We start from the raw sequence: 15,819 nt of genomic DNA, 5'->3' as shown, positions 1-15,819 counted from the left end.
CTAACGGTCAAAGGGTAAATTTAGAAATTTATGCCCTAAATATTATTTGATAATGATAAATTAAATTTATTTGATAAATTAATTGATGGGATTATTATTAATTACTTTTAATTAAGAATTTTTAATGTAAATATTAATTATTGGATTAATATTTTATCTCATTTAATTCTTTTCTAATTCAAGATAAGGGGTATTTCAAATATTTTATTAACTTTTAAATAGCTCCGTTAACGGTCAAATTTATAGAATTGAGTGTGCAGTAGAAAATGTTGAAAAGTTTGGGTGTACGGTGAAAAATGTTGAAAGATTTGGGGGTTAGGTGGAAATAACCCTATTAAAGAAGACGAAGACGAAGACAAAAATATATTTAAATAAAATAAGGGTAAAGGAAGGTGGCCTTCACGTAAACAACAACATTTGAGGAAAACATAATCATTGACATGTAGCTTAGTAGCTTACACGTTCATCGAAACTTAAAAAAAAAAAAAAAAAAAAAAATTAGCGTACAACAACAAACTATATATACCCTCTTCATTTCAGGCAGCTTTCAAAAAAATGGCAAGCAACAATCTCACAATTGTCATCTCATCACTCTTGCTTCTTCAATTGGCCTTCACTGCCTTCGCCGATAATGAGTATGCCCCAGCAGCGGAGAAGAAAGTTGATGTGGTTGTTGAAGGCATGGTCTACTGCCAGAGCTGCAAAAATTTTGGAACATGGTCTTTGTCCGATGCTGAGCCAATCCCTTCAGCTAAAGTCAGTGTCATCTGCAAAAACCAAAGAGATCAAGTCAGTTACTACAAGGCTTTTGAAACAGATGGCAACGGCTACTTCTTTGCCGAACTTGAAGGCTTCAAGATGAGCCATTATTTATTGGAACATCCCCTCCAATCATGCCTGGTTAAACTTGTTTCATCTCCTCTTGAAAATTGCAGCCTCCTGTCCAATCTTAACTACGGAATGTACGGTGCCCCACTTCGCTACGAAAAGAAAAAATTGATGGGAAGGAACTATGAAGCTGTTATCTATGCTGCTGGCCCCTTGGCTTTCCGTCCAGCTGATTGTCCTACAATTCACTACTAAATTTACTTAAAATTTTCCTTAACCCTTGATTGATCTTTGTTTTAAATTTCAATCCTGGTTTGTTTCACTTTCTGCTGATGTAACAATGCCTAGTAAGTTCTGCTGTTATCTTGTTCTTTTTCTTTATTAAATTGAATTTTGCTTCCTCGCAGCAGTGATTTTAAGCCTCTTTTATTTTCCTTTTAAGTTATTTGTCTCACAATGTATTCTAAGAGTACAACTCATTGCAACATTAAGACAGAGAAATAGAAGTTTAATATTTTCATAAGAAGCAGGAAAGCAAAGAGGCATCTTCTCAAAAATCTTTATTTCAAGTTCATTAAGCATATCAAGATGACAGCCAAATCAATTATATATATATCAACTACCAAGATGTAACTTTGCTAGCAGAAGTAGAACTCACCCTTTTCCCTAGAAGTTACAAAGGCATTCCGAACATCTTATTTATCTCATCCATGGCTTCCTTTGTACACATAGTTGGCTCAAGCAAATCAGAATCTCTTGATTTGCTGGATGGCTTTGGTGGAGCCGGATGTTGAGGTTTCAAGTCGTCATCAGGAAGTATTGAAAACCCACCAGGATCCTGATTTCTAACTGCTGCTTTCTCCTGCTTCTTGGGTCTCTTCGCCCTAACAAAATCCATTGGCTTGCCGAACATGTTATTAATATCTTCCATCGCCTCCTTCAAGTTGATTGTGGGGTCCACTAAGCCATGGTGGCAGACATTTTCCACCTCTGGCTCATCCAAGATAGTGGAACCAACAAACCTATGAACAACTGTATCCTCTCTAAGCTTTACTCGAGGTGATCTCTCTGCATCCATATCATCAGAATTTTCAGAAGGAAGATCACTTGGACGGAGAAACACAAAACCATTTAAAAATGTGGCAGATGAACTGGAGCCCTGGGACAAATGTTGATCATCAATCTGCTCGAAGTTCTCTTTGTCATAATTTCTTGCTCCATTCTCATGACTGTCTTCATCATCATCAAATATTTTGAACTGTTCTTGCTGAGGCTGGCAAATTTGAGCTCCACTATGCTGCTCAAGCGAAACTCCTTTTTTTTCTTTACTCTCAGTTCCTTTATCAAAATCTTCATCGATGAACACCTCAAACCCATTTTGCACACCAAGATTTTCTTCATTTTGTTTTCTGTGTGATCTTCTTCCATTTTTTGCTGTATCTAGAGGCTCTCTAAACATGCTGTTAATGGCATTTATGGCCTCCTTCATGTTTATTGTAGGATCCACCAAACCATGATGGCATGCATCTTCTGCTTCAGTTTTCCCAACAATAGCAGTATCAACAAACTTCACCACAACTGTCTCATCACCAGCAGATATTCTAGGTTCATGGGCTTCTATTTTAGCAGTTGTTTGCTGCTTGGATATATTAATACTTCCCGTGTTACCAATATGTTCCTCTTTCATATCACCTGATCCAATATTAGACGTCGTCGCCGAAAGCTTAACATGGTTAGCTTGCATTAGTTGCTTCACATTCTGGGAGCTTTCCCTCGATATCTTCTTGATTTCAGCATTTTTATGGTCAACTCTGCCTATGTATTCACTCTTTTGTTCATTCTCATTGTAATGGAAAGGGATGCTCCTTGCAGACAGAGGCTTTCTAGAAGTTTTCCGCTCCTGCTGCTGCAAGATATCTACCCATAATTAGATAACAAATAATGTACTAATTTACACTATGGATGAAAACTGTACATTACCTGGATTCTCTTCTTATTGTGCCTCTCCATGCGATGAAGGAATTGCTCATAAGATTTCTGCAACTCATCGGCAGGCTCTGCAAGGCTGTTCAACAGTTGATACAAGAATAACAGAGCTAGACAAATTTCAAAATACATTTAAATACTTCAACAAAGTACATAAATAATGACATCTCTAAATAATTTGTTTATCTTATTTCTATTAAAACTAATTTTCGCTGGTTCAGAATTCTAGTATCAAAATACATTTATTGAGCCAGCTCTACATGTTTACCAATCGCATGAACATTTGCAGAGATACAACACAAACTTACTTTTGCACGCCCAGATGGTACATTTTCTCAGCCTCCTCAAATTTCTTCATCTTCTCATAATATAAAGCATACGCTTGATAGAACAAAGACCGCTTTGTACCAATGTGATTCACCTCCATTGTTCTCAACATCACTCTTGGATCATCCACGAAGTCCATCTAATCAATGTCAACAAGCACACACAACAAAGCAAATAAAATTAAAATTGCAAATTATCATGACTGCTAAATTTTGCCTTAAAGACAAAAATGGTATTGTTCTGGATTAAGGTACCGTGACTTTTAATCCAGTGATTACATAGCATCTAAACATTAGCTGTCAAATGAAATTGGCTGTTTATAACACTTTAGCCGCGATACAAACGTAATATAGCAGAAATAATTTAAGAGAGCAAAAGGGTAGATCAGTAAAGTTACCAAATGTAACCAAATGCGAAGATAACGCATGTCGTTTCGATAACGGCGATCGGATTCAAATGTCTGAGCGCATTTTTGCAGAAAGCGAGGCAGCTTCTCCTTTAACAGCTTAGAAGGCAATGAGTCCTTCATCTTTTTTATCCCTCTATTAATAACATGTTAAATCCACAAATATAAAAGCAAAAAAAATGAATCAAAATTTCATAGACATTAAAATCGTAAATGTTAAGTTAAAATTCAATAAATTTGAGGCGAAGACATAAATGAAACGACGTCGTATGGATTGAATATTACTGGAGCCAAGGGAGAAGAGGGTCGGTGCCGGAGTAAGATTTGATGTCTTGTATCAATGAAGAGAAGAAAGTATCATAAACGGCGTCGGATTTGGCCATGGTTTTGGAGAGAGACGCTGTTCGAAGATGGCGAGTTTGGAACTGGACCTGAAACTACGGTCTGAGTGACTTGATTTTGAATTCGTGTAGGTTGGCGCTTACTTGGGGAAAGTTTGCCTATGCGAGCCTGTAAATCCAATCATGACCCTCCATCCTTTTTTGCGTTGATCGACGATCGTCGTTGACTGATTTTTATCACTTGTTTTTCAATTTGTTTTTAGTACCTTTCTTTTTTAATTTGTGTTGGGTATTTGACATTGCAGTCCCTCTTTTCGAAGAAAAATATAAAAGAAAATCATCACAAAGATAATCTTTATATTTTTAAAAAATTACCTAAAATGTCATGTAAATTACTCTATATAAAGTAATCGTATATGTTTAATAAATTTTAGTATCAAATTATTGTAAGAATACAAATATTAATTTTATTTAATTTATTTTTTATCTCAATATTATTGATAATAATATTAATCTCTTTAAATTTCTTTGATTTATTTTTAATTAAATAAAGACCATTTTAGTTTTTTATAATACATGTGATAATATATATATATAGAGTTTGTAATAAGTGTAGAACTTTGAAAAACAACTATTTTTCAAAATTTGTTATAAGACATAGGACTGCTTTGGTAATGTTATCATTTTAAAAATAATTGTTATTACATGTGTTATAAAAATAATCAACTGCAAAGACAATTAATTAAACATTGATAAAATTTATTTTTAAAAATAATTTAAGTTTTAAAAATAATCGTACATAACTAATAAATTTTATTATTAAATTACTGTAAAAATATAAATAACTAAACTGAATATAATATAAATAAAATTTATTAACTAAAAGTGATCTTTCTAAAACTTTACTAAATATTAAAACTAACTTTTAATTTTTTAAAATTATTTTTTAACTTCCCAAAAAAGTCAAAAACAATCTCAAAAACATTTCCACCCTAAATCACTTATATATCAATTACAGTCTCAACTCCCAAATCACTAATAATATATCAATATAGTCCTCAAAAAATTCTTTTCGTACGAGCCACACCAAAAAGGGCAGTTGTTGTCAAATGCAAAGACCTCGTCTCTCTCACTCTTAAAAATCAAGTTCCACTCGAAATCCCACCGTTTCACTCCTTAGTGGTTTCCCAACTAAATTAGCGCGCCCCTCTCAATGGCTAACGCAGGCGGAATACCCGGCCCGGAACAAAAACCCGATGCACTTAATCCTAACTTAGACGAAATAGAAGAAGAGGAAGAAGAAGACGACGACGTTTTAGAAGAAGAAGACGACGATGATCTTGAAGAAGACTCCGACGCGGCCCAGCCGCAAAGGAAATTACGAGTGGACAGGCCGAAGATTGAGAATCTGTTTCGGCGGATACGGAACGGCCCCGTTCCACTGCGCGTCCACGACGTCATCGTGAAAGGCAACACGAAGACGAAGGACAGCTTAATCGAAGCCGAATTGGATGCGATTAGGAATGCGACTACAATGCAAGAGATTATCCAGGCCGCGAATATTATCAATTACAAATTGCGAGAGCTCGAGTGCTTTGATTCGGTCGAGATAACGCTCGACTCTGGACCGCCAGAGCTGCCGGGAACGTCGAATGTGATCATCCAGGTCGTTGAGACTAAGACTCCACTTTCCGGTCAAATCGGAACTTACACCAAGGGGGAGGTATATACAAGTAGCGCATTTTGCTTATTTTGTGTTTGTTTTAGGATAAAAAGTATTGAAATAGCTGGTTATTGGGGTTTTGTTTTTGGGAGTTTTCACTAGGTTATGAATGAAGCTCATTGCGTGTTTAATTGATGAGAATCCTAAGAACTTCCTTATGAAAGTTGCATTTCGATACTTGAATTGTTGCATTTTGTGAGAAATTTTGATTAAATGAAAGTGGAAAATGTGTTGCATTGAACAATTATCTGAGACAAAATATCTAAGTTTTTTGCTTATAGCTTGTCTGTTTAAATAATTGGTATGCTTTGATCCTTAATGACCAATGATTGCTTATGAGCCAGCTATTGCTTCAATGTTTTCTTAATATAAATAATTTTTTTGTAGGCTAAATCTTCAACAGTTGAAGGATCACTCAAGTATAAAAATGGTTTTGGTTATGGGGATCTGTGGGATGCCTCTTTGGCATATGGCTTTGACCGATCTGCTGAGGTTAGTGCTGGTGTGTATCTACCAAGATTTAAAGGTCTGGTAACTCCTATGACAGCGCGAGTATTTCTGCAATCACAAGACTGGCTGAAATTTTCATCTTACAAAGAGCAATCACTGGGACTCTCTCTCGGCTTATTTTCAATCAGGCATCATGACTTGGTATACAACCTTGCATGGCGAACTTTAACAGATCCATCACATATGTCATCCAATACTGTTAGGAGGCAGCTTGGACACGATTTCCTTTCTTCTTTAAAGTATACATTTAAGTTTGACAAGAGAAACTCTCCTCTGCGGCCAACTCGAGGATATGCTTTTGTTTCTACCACTCAAATTGGTGGCCTTGCACCTGACAGTCGATGCTTACGGTTTCTGCGCCAGGTTTGATTCTTGTGCTCGTTCCTGCTATTTTCCTTTGCATTATGTAGTAAGTGTTCTGCCATTGTTGTTCTTTTGTTACACTTTAAGTGTTCTGCTATTGTTGTTCTTTTGTTACACTTACTTTGTTATTGTTGTTGTTTTCTTTTTTCTTTTTTTTTTAAAAATTTTTAACTTGTGTAGTATCGTTGATGCATACATTATGATTTGACAGTGTGGTTGTGACTTTCTTTCTATCATATCTCTGATATTTTTGTTGTTCTACTTAGAAGAAATTGCTTTGGCTTTGTTAATTTATGATTTAGAATGAAAATCACTATGGTTTACTTTTGAACCCCAGTGTGCTTCATTTAGATTACATGTATTAACCCTTCCACATGCAAATGACTGCATTGTGGTTCCTGTGATTATTATTTTGAAATTGCTTTGTTTCACGATCTAGTAATTTTATTAGGTAGTTAGGAGAATAAAATCCTAGAGAGTAAAAAAGAGAAAATCAGGCCATTTTAGTGATTCTTTTCCTTTTCCATCCTGTATTTTTGGTCACAAAAGTCTATCATCACATTGTTTGCGCTAGAACCCCAGGTTATACAGGATACTGCTCATCAGTAATGTGACAGGCTGCTCATGGGATCAGACTTGGCTCTGCTTTTATCCATTGTGTGTGTATGCGTGGGCATTCATGCATGTGCATACAACTTCATATTTTCCTAAATGAATGATATGTCCTTGTATGGATTGTATTTGGTCGATCATTATTTTGACTGAACCTTTTTAGTTCTTTTGCCTATTACTGTAACAGGAGTTTGATCTTCGTTTTGCTGTTCCATTTGGATTTTATCGTACTGCACTAAATTTCGGGATATCTAGTGGTGTTGTTCTTCCAATTGGAAGAGATTTCTTGAGGATGTCTACATCTTTGCCTGAGAGATTCTTCTTGGGTGGTAATTTATCGCCAATTTGCTCTTTGGGAGGGCCATCGGCATTGTGGGGGTTTAAGACAAGGGGATTGGGCCCTGCAGAGCCAAGAAGGCAAGTTAGAGGCGATTCCTCTGATGAGAATGCTGATGCTTCTGAAAGGGATTTTCTTGGAGGAGACCTTGCTGTTTCAGCCTTTGCAGATCTTTCTTTTGATCTTCCATTGAGGTGGTTTAGAGAAAAAGGAATTCATGGACATCTTTTTGCATGTGCTGGGAACGTTGCCAAGTTGACAGAGAATGAATACCGGAATTTCTCTTTGCCAAAGTTTTTGGAGTCAACTCGAAGTTCTGTTGGAGCTGGGATTGTTTTTCCGACAAACCTATTCCGCCTGGAGGTGAGTTATCTGTTCTGTTAAGTTTATGGAATTTAAGCAACATATGATGCTTTGATCTGGGTGGTTGTAAGATTGAGGAAAGATATGTGATGCATTATCAATCAAGGATCTGAAGGTATCTTGGCCTCAGTATTTAGAGTTCTTCAGGACCAGATTTTTCTTTGAAAAATAATTATGATTGAACACTGTCTTAAAACGATTAAAAGTTAATTCATTTCAGAAGAAAAGGAGGTCCTATACTTCCTTAATCAAGAACTGTTAAGGGAAATGTTTGATTTTTACTTTGTGGGTCATTATCCATAAGTGATATTTGCAAACATGTAACTCTATAATTGGGAAAGATCCAATTCAATTAATAGATCATTCTATTTGCATGAGTGCAACCACAAGGAATTTCCCTTTCCCTTTTTCTATAAGAGTAGTTATTTTACTATTTATTTTAACAAGATTAAGGTCTTATATCCTTAAGTTGACAAGCTTTATTGTGTTGTTAGGTGAACTATTGCCGCATACTGAAAAAGTCCAGTCATGACCATGGGAAAAATGGCATCCAGATTAGCTTATCTGCCCCGTTATAGGATTTAAGCTCTTTTGGATTGATATCTGATGTCTGGCAACCTCTTGAGTTTGACACAAAGCCTATCAATTTCAGGTATTTTGAGTTTTTCTGTTGTTTTGGCTGTTCGGTAATTTCACCTTTTTGTGGCTGGGCCTGGATACGTAAATGGAGACAGCAATTGGTTTCTTCTTTGAAATGTACTTTTATATTTAGACAGGAAGTCCAGAAAGTATGATAGTTTATGATGCATGAAGGTAGAGGCAATAATGTGGTATCTCAGATATTGGATAAGTGTGTTGGCCCCTTTTTTCAGGGTGTTTGACAAAACTTTTGAATGGTCTAATTTCCAAAAGGAAATCATACTTCATTGTGAGTTGGTATTATGACTGAATGCTCAAAATAACATGTTTCATTTATTTATATTTTCCTCAAATCTTCACTACAGTTTCTTAGTATGTGTTCAGTTAATAGTTTATCCCTATTCCCTTTAAATGTGAGAGTTAATGGAAAATAATTAAATGCCCAGAAGATCTACCTTTTTGCTCCTGATACACCCACAAGACCTACATCTTTTTTTTTTTCCCTGAGACACCCACAAGACCTACCTTACAAAAGCTGATGGATCAGAAGGCCATAGAGCATGAAAATTGGCTTAATATACTCATTTTTTTCAGGTAGGGGGTTGGGCAAAATTGGCTTAATATACTTCATCATGCACAAAGTTCGTATATCTGGTTGGTGTTTTGTGAAGTAGTTCAGATTTTACAATGCCAATAAAAGAGAAAGATATAATTAAAAATGCAGCATTCAGCCCCCAACGTTGCAATCAATGTTTTAATACTCACTATTTCCACTGTCACACTGTATTGCAATTGTGAAATGATATTCTTTCTATGCCATTGAATTATAAATGACAGGTAACGTGTCTCATTTGTGGGGGCACACATCGTGCTTGAAAAGGATGCTGAAACTACCTGTGAAATTAAAATGCATTTTTTTAACTCTTTATTCCATTCACTTCGTGCATACAGTTTTATGTGATTGTTACATATCAATTAATTAAGTTGTAAATTAATGAATAGCTATCACTTCCATAATTCGATCTGAATATTTCTACTTTTTTCACTTTTCAGATAAATTGTATAAAATTGTTACCCAAAGAAATAACTCTGGTAATGTGCAGCATTTTGTTGTTAGAGTTGTTCCACTTGTGGTAGTCCCGGATTAGTTTTATGTGTGACTGATGAATCTTTTAACCATAGTGATGCTGGTATTAAAAGCTCTTGGTTCATGTGAAATTGTCAGCATAGCTACTGCGTTATACGTTTCTTTATCCTCAGTCATGTAGTTATAGAATAACACTACACGTACAAATTATCTATACAATCTAATGTGACCCCATTATATCATTGCGACATTATCTTGTTTTTTATTATCAATCATTTGTATGTGGCGGACCAGTAATGCTAACCACCCTAACATCATATTCCATACGAAGTGTTATGTGATGCAGCATCTGTTGAGTGAGTGATAATTTTGTGTAACATTCAATATTTTACCCTCCAAATGCGGACTGCCACATCATTTGGGTTCAAATTTTATCATAAGTTTGGGGTGACTGCTCGCATTACTCTACTCTCTGTACTATTTTATATAATTGTATAATATTTATCTTGTTGATTTGAGGCTTTGCTCAATTATTGTTAGGGAGTTGATACTTGTGGAAAGTTTCTGTAGCGTAAGTAGGACTGCAATATTTAATATTCCTTATACAATGCCAAAAATATGGTAAACTATTTGGGAGCAGTTGTGACTCTTAACAGCTGAAGCTTTCTTAATCCAGACTTGTAAACGTCAAACTAGAATTATAAATGGTGGGTACAGTTGATTAGAAGTCCCACGGGGAGTTGTTATTGTCTCTGCGTATTACTTAAAATTTCTTGGTTAGAAGAACAAATGTTTTATCTTAATTTAGAAATTTAAAGGCTTGGAATTCCTCAGCTGCTAAGGACAAGAATTTCTCACCCATCGTGCATCTTAGATTCTCTTGTTGTCATATTACCATAGCATCAAGAGTTTCCTGTTGCATGGTGGTTATATTTTTGTGCTTATGGTTATGGTTTGACATGCAAATGCATGGCTACTTAAACAAGGGATGATGATGTGATGATGTGTATTCATATGTTTTGAAAGTACCGATGAAAAGACAGACATCCGCATTAATTGGTTCACGTATTCTAAGGCACAATATAAAAATCACATTAAAGAAAACAAAAAACACAGAACATTTAAGGGTTGACTCACAGGCTGTGCGCGTGAGGCCGGAATCTGTCAGCTTAAACCTTTTCTTTAATGATCTTCACAGGCTACTTAGCTCATACTTACCGACCCACACGCTTGGCCATTTGCTCGCAACTCTTGTCTGTTCTTCCAATTGAAATGTGCAAATGCTGTACGCACGTAATTAGGGTACAGTTCAATTAACGTGATATATAATTTGTTATTATGAGTAAATAGAGTATGAGCATTACATTAATTATGGAGAGTAATATCAATAGCATCTACCTAGCATATGATAATTTTTGCTTCGTGGACATATCATTTGGGATATAAAGCTGTATATGTAAGTATAGTATTATTGTGATGGAAAAATTAGAGATAGTCGTAGGTATGATTGATTCTGTCAGACTAATCAATAAAATCATAACAAACGTGTTAATTTTTGTTAAGATAATCTGTAAAATTTTCAAATGAGAATCAATGTAGTCCACAAAAACTTTAAATTCAACGATGGGGAAAATTGAAAAGTGTAATGTAAAACTTTGGGGTTTGAACGAGGAGCAAATGGTCGGGGTGTAAGCAAATGGAATTAATTATTACTCCCCCCACATTAGTGGCTACAAGTTACCAGTGAATTCTCAAATGATAGTTGATATAGCTAAAGCATTTCTTGGACGGCTGTGATTTCTCGTTTCCCTCAAGATGCCCGTGATGCGAGCAGTTTCTTTTGAGCCAAGAAAAGTGAAAACCTTTCTGTTTGTGGTTATCTGATATATGTGTATTAATGTAAAGTTGCATGTGAAATCCACTAACTCGTGTGAGATTACACGTGTGTAGAATTCTTGTTGACATTAATAAATATGCCAACCTTGGCTCAAAGTTATCGCTCGTGAATGAAAACTAAAGATTATTCAATTTAATTTTCCTCCTAAATTTCTTCTGTTGCTAGTTAGAAACTTTGAATGCTGAATTCATGGGTAAAGATTGTGCCAACCTTCGAATCTGCCAACCTTCGAATAATTAGATTCATAGATTCAAATATTCAATTAGAGGTGACAATTTGTATACAAATATGTCAAGATGTGGAACAATGAGACACATGACACAACATTTATATTGAATTCAATATTAATATTTGATCTATATCACGTTAATCTTATAATAACCAAATAAAAGTTTATCACAGTGACTTGATGGTAAATTCTTCTTTTTAGATGGTTAGTGGTGACGCTTCATTAGTTGTAACAGGCACTAATAATGGTCTATTAATTTTTTTTTCCCTTGATCCAAAACAAAGGGATGTAAACTGAAAGAAATGATAGTGAATAATAAATTAAAAATAAATAGACAAAATAACAATGTACTCGAAGCCCAAGGGCATATCTGACACATCGTATTAAAAAAATTTCTTAGATTTTGCCTGGAGGGCGGAGAATAAAAAACACAGGTGAGGCTGGCTGACTTATTGACTAATGTAATGACTACTGTTGTGGTGGTGGTGATGATGATGATCGACATCGAAAGGGCTTAAATTCCTCGCACGTTCGTTCTTCTTTGGTTGTTAGGTGGCCCACTCAAAGACCAATCAGGATGTGAGAAGCTTGCCCTTTTCGTGTTTTCATAACGTGGGGTCCGGGTTAAAGATTGCGAGAGGCCAGCTTGATTGATCAATCAGCATGGGAATATGAGGACTGATCGAACATACATCGCTAATCTTATTATGTGACAGTAAAGAGCCCAGAGAGAGAGAGAGTGTGTGTTGACGTTGGATTGATAAAGAGTCTTCAAAAGTTCAAATAGCGACGAAAGACAGATCCGTGATTCTCGACGGAAACGCAGTGGGTCTTGGGTGTATATATATATATATATATTTTTCATTTTTCTTTAATTTGTTTGTGTGAATTCCTGTGAATGGCTGACAGGCCAGCAACAAGAACAGCTTCCGCTTCATTTGGGTATGCAATGCACATGCATTCTAGTCTTCTAATTTGAACTTAGACCTAATTATCGAAAGAAATCACAACATTGGAGGTACAGCATCAGGCATATACAGTAACCCAATAATATTAAGTCAATGTATGTTTATGTTAAAAATCATCATATCTAATTACATGCTCTTTCTCAAGTAATTTTCTTTAGGTGCTGGTCACTCGAGCTTGAATTTATCATGGAAAGGTTGAGGGCTAAAAGTTTCAAATAATTTTCTTTACCTAACCCCTCGATCCTCATGTTCTCACTGACTAAATATATAACCTTTGATCTAACATAAAATATTTGCTCAATCTAAAATTAAGGGTTTAATTTTCAACCATTTTTCTCTTAATTAAAACCACATGATATATCCGCCTTTGTTTTGGAGGGCTTTAAAAATGCCATGCAAATTCGAATAATTTGTAATAATCAGCCATGCTTATATATTTAATAAAGATATGTAAATTTAGAATTTCGCATAAACGTTTACAAACGGTCAGCTTGACTCATAATTTTTTTTGTTTTTTTGTTTTTCCCTCAACATCAATTCATCAAACTATTGAGTTATTAGACCGTGTTGTATACGCTATCGATATCAATCAAAGCAAAATTTCTTTCATCAGTACCATTCTCTTCAGGTTAATATGCGCATTCATGTATGCATAGTGCATCATGCATGTAGAGAGAAATATCCTCCATCCGTCAAGGGCTAGGGTTTAAAATTATCGATTCCTTTTGTTGCACATTTAGGTACTGCAAGTGCGTGCTTGGTCTGAGGGAGGGGAAGAAGAATGAATAGATGCCCACACTTATATATAACGCTCTATTAGAAACTGGGGAGGAGAATTATAGCCAATTATACAGGAAGATGAAAGGAAGTACTGATCATAGTACTTCTGATCATTCTAAGAAGACAAACCATTCAAACAAAATTGGTACAAGTGATCCAAATATTTATTGCAAGTCGATAAAAGGAGAGAGTTCAAGCAACAGCTCCATTGAAGAGACTGTCAATGATCAAAACAAGGCCGCAAGTTCTGGATCTACGAGGCAGTACAATCGCTCCAAGACGCCACGGCTACGCTGGACTCCTGAGCTTCATCTTTGCTTTGTCCAAGCTGTAGAAAGACTAGGAGGACAAGACAGTGAGTGCTCATCATCGTACATAATCAAATTCAATATTATAAGATCAAGAGTTGCTTAGTTGAAAGAGGAATTAATTACTAATGATTGCGATTTAATTTAATTTAATTTGTTAATTATTGCAGGAGCAACACCTAAGTTGGTTCTTCAGTTTATGAACATCAAAGGCCTTAGCATCTCCCACGTGAAGAGTCATCTTCAGGTGCTTTCGTCTTCGAAAAAATTTCAGATGAAATTCAATAATCACAAAATATATATATATAGTTTGATTATTTTGCTAGCTGACTATTCTGGTTTCATTTGATGTTAGATGTACAGGAACAAGAAGATTGATGACCCTAATCAAGGTATTTTCATTTATTTTCTCTGTCACCCATCACTCCTGCAAATATTAGGGTTTTGTTTGTTTTTAGGGTTGAAGGATTGCCATCACACCTTCATTTGACAGAACCAGGGCTTTTACTGGGAGGCGGCGGCGGCGGTGGCGGCGATCACCGGATTTGTAACTTCAGCCAGCTTCCCATGATTCCACATTTCAATCAAAGGAATTTTTCCACTTTAAGGTTCGATGATAAAGCTTCTTGGAGAGGGCAGAGGGATCGAAGTTATGGCCTTAATACGGGTGAAAATGCAATGTTTGATAGAGCCAAACATGGCCTTTATGCTGCAGTAGCTAAGAGACTTCTTAGCAGCCAAGATAAGAAATCACTTAAACGTGATTCCATTGAACAAGATACCAGCAAAACATATCAAACTTTTGAAGAGAGTGAGTTCTTTCAAAGATTCAAGCCAAGCAGGCCAATCTCATCAATTGAACCCAACCTCAAAACCCATGTACAGGAAAATGCAAAAGATGAAAAAAAGCCTGTGAATGACGGCAGCTCATGCGGTTGCAATAGCTGGCCATTAATGGATCAAAAATTTGGAAGCAATAAGCTGAAAAGGAAGAAGAATTGGGATTCAGAATGTGATGACCTGGATTTGAATTTATCTTTGAAAATAAAACCAAACAAAATTGATGATGATGGTCGTGATGAAGTTGAGAGTAGCTTGTGTCTTTCTCTGTCTTCATCTTCACCCTCAAAGCTAAGCAGATTGAAGAAGAAAGACAAGAAGGCGGCATCCGCAAGTACTCTGGATCTCACTTTATGAATGAGACAATATTATTCTAAGTGAGATCTTGAAGTACTTGTTCTGCGATGATCAGTGTCATGTTCACAGCTTATATTAAGGTAATAAAATTACATATTAATTAATGTGTTTTTCATTGTTTTGTATATGCAATTGTTGAATATCGATGTATATTTCATTGTTTTTTATATGCAATTGTTGAATATCGATGTGTGTGTATATATAAATATGATGAACAGATTTAGCATTACTAGAAATGTACTGAACATTGGTCAGTTTCATGAATTAAAAGGTTTCTTGTGTTCTAGTTAGTTGTACGTAATTCTAGCCAGAAATTTTCAACAAGAAGAAATTAATTTTTTTTTTCTTTTATGTTTTTGTCAGAAAATGGGGAAACAAGATCTATGTCTTACACTAACACAAATAAATCTTTTTCTTATATGTTTTTGTCAGAAAATGTTGCATGAAAATCCAAAACTTAATCTCTTTCTAATCCTATCGTCTTGGATATTGTAGGATAAAATCATATGAATATATTAGCTTGCATGAAAATCCAATACTTAAGATATATATCATCATATCAATTGAGTATAATTAATGGACCTTTTAATAGATTCAAAAAGTAACCTCCCACAAGTGTCTTGATTGCCCATTTCTGCCATTCTTTTTCTCCGCAGGTAATAATTAATTAAAGTTCTTAATTTCAAATATAACATCGCAGTTGTCAAGAATATTTGCTGAATATATACATTTGGTCTCTCACTTCTCTGTGTCTTAACATGTTTTGAGCCAAACTCATAATTTTCCTTGTTTGTTTTTACTTTGAAGTGCTTTAGGCACTTTCTTCGAATCTTCTTGTTTCCTTTTTTTTTTTAGAAAAAAAAAAACCCTAAAAATATAAAATAAAAATTAGAAGACAATTTAGCAGGGAGATAATTA

General features: G+C 35.3%; 4 protein-coding genes across 4 annotated transcripts; 3 read left to right on the top strand and 1 right to left on the bottom strand.

The window, feature by feature from the left end:
* Positions 1-392: 392 nt before the first annotated feature.
* Positions 393-1,083, top strand: LOC18045219 (non-classical arabinogalactan protein 30). The gene has a single exon (XM_006435723.2). The coding sequence runs from the start codon at positions 556-558 to the stop codon at positions 1,081-1,083; it is 528 nt and encodes a 175-aa protein (XP_006435786.1). The 5' UTR covers positions 393-555.
* LOC18045218 (probable inactive serine/threonine-protein kinase bub1) lies at positions 722-3,983 on the bottom strand. The gene is made up of 6 exons (XM_024185337.1): positions 3,833-3,983; positions 3,539-3,683; positions 3,123-3,280; positions 2,809-2,893; positions 1,487-2,734; positions 722-767 (listed from the first exon to the last, which is right to left on the bottom strand). Exons 1-5 carry the CDS (start codon positions 3,928-3,930, stop codon positions 1,502-1,504), a joined length of 1,719 nt encoding a protein of 572 aa, XP_024041105.1. The 5' UTR covers positions 3,931-3,983; the 3' UTR covers positions 722-767; positions 1,487-1,501.
* A 963-nt stretch (positions 3,984-4,946) lies between these two features.
* Positions 4,947-8,738, top strand: LOC18045217. Its single transcript, XM_006435721.2, has 4 exons — positions 4,947-5,611; positions 5,999-6,484; positions 7,284-7,796; positions 8,291-8,738. The coding sequence occupies exons 1-4, from the start codon at positions 5,102-5,104 to the stop codon at positions 8,372-8,374; spliced, it is 1,593 nt and encodes a 530-aa protein (XP_006435784.1). The 5' UTR covers positions 4,947-5,101; the 3' UTR covers positions 8,375-8,738.
* A 4,667-nt stretch (positions 8,739-13,405) lies between these two features.
* LOC18044186 lies at positions 13,406-14,901 on the top strand. The gene is made up of 4 exons (XM_024185548.1): positions 13,406-13,751; positions 13,875-13,951; positions 14,060-14,096; positions 14,198-14,901. The coding sequence occupies exons 1-4, from the start codon at positions 13,406-13,408 to the stop codon at positions 14,899-14,901; spliced, it is 1,164 nt and encodes a 387-aa protein (XP_024041316.1).
* Positions 14,902-15,819: the final 918 nt, after the last annotated feature.

Source organism: Citrus clementina, unplaced genomic scaffold (genome assembly GCF_000493195.1).
Source record: "Citrus clementina cultivar Clemenules unplaced genomic scaffold, Citrus_clementina_v1.0 scaffold_4, whole genome shotgun sequence".
In the NCBI taxonomy this organism is placed as follows: Eukaryota; Viridiplantae; Streptophyta; class Magnoliopsida; order Sapindales; family Rutaceae; genus Citrus; species Citrus x clementina.
Note: the sequence above shows the minus strand (reverse complement) of the source record. Positions and strands in the feature narration are given on the sequence as shown.

Bases quoted from the DNA above. Each gene is read 5' to 3' on its own strand.
- LOC18045217 (XM_006435721.2), top strand. From the start codon at position 5,102: ATGGCTAACGCAGGCGGAATACCCGGCCCGGAACAAAAACCCGATGCA. The intron at 6,485-7,283 runs GTTTGATTCTTG...TTACTGTAACAG, and splicing joins GCTTACGGTTTCTGCGCCAG to GAGTTTGATCTTCGTTTTGC. The intron at 7,797-8,290 runs GTGAGTTATCTG...TTGTGTTGTTAG, and splicing joins CAAACCTATTCCGCCTGGAG to GTGAACTATTGCCGCATACT.
- LOC18045219 (XM_006435723.2), top strand. From the start codon at position 556: ATGGCAAGCAACAATCTCACAATTGTCATCTCATCACTCTTGCTTCTT.
- LOC18045218 (XM_024185337.1), bottom strand. From the start codon at position 3,930: ATGGCCAAATCCGACGCCGTTTATGATACTTTCTTCTCTTCATTGATA. The intron at 3,281-3,538 runs GTAACTTTACTG...GACATTGATTAG, and splicing joins TTCGCATTTGGTTACATTTG to ATGGACTTCGTGGATGATCC. The intron at 2,894-3,122 runs GTAAGTTTGTGT...ACTGTTGAACAG, and splicing joins TACCATCTGGGCGTGCAAAA to CCTTGCAGAGCCTGCCGATG.
- LOC18044186 (XM_024185548.1), top strand. From the start codon at position 13,406: ATGCCCACACTTATATATAACGCTCTATTAGAAACTGGGGAGGAGAAT. The intron at 13,752-13,874 runs GTGAGTGCTCAT...TAATTATTGCAG, and splicing joins AAGACTAGGAGGACAAGACA to GAGCAACACCTAAGTTGGTT. The intron at 14,097-14,197 runs GTATTTTCATTT...TTCATTTGACAG, and splicing joins GATTGATGACCCTAATCAAG to AACCAGGGCTTTTACTGGGA.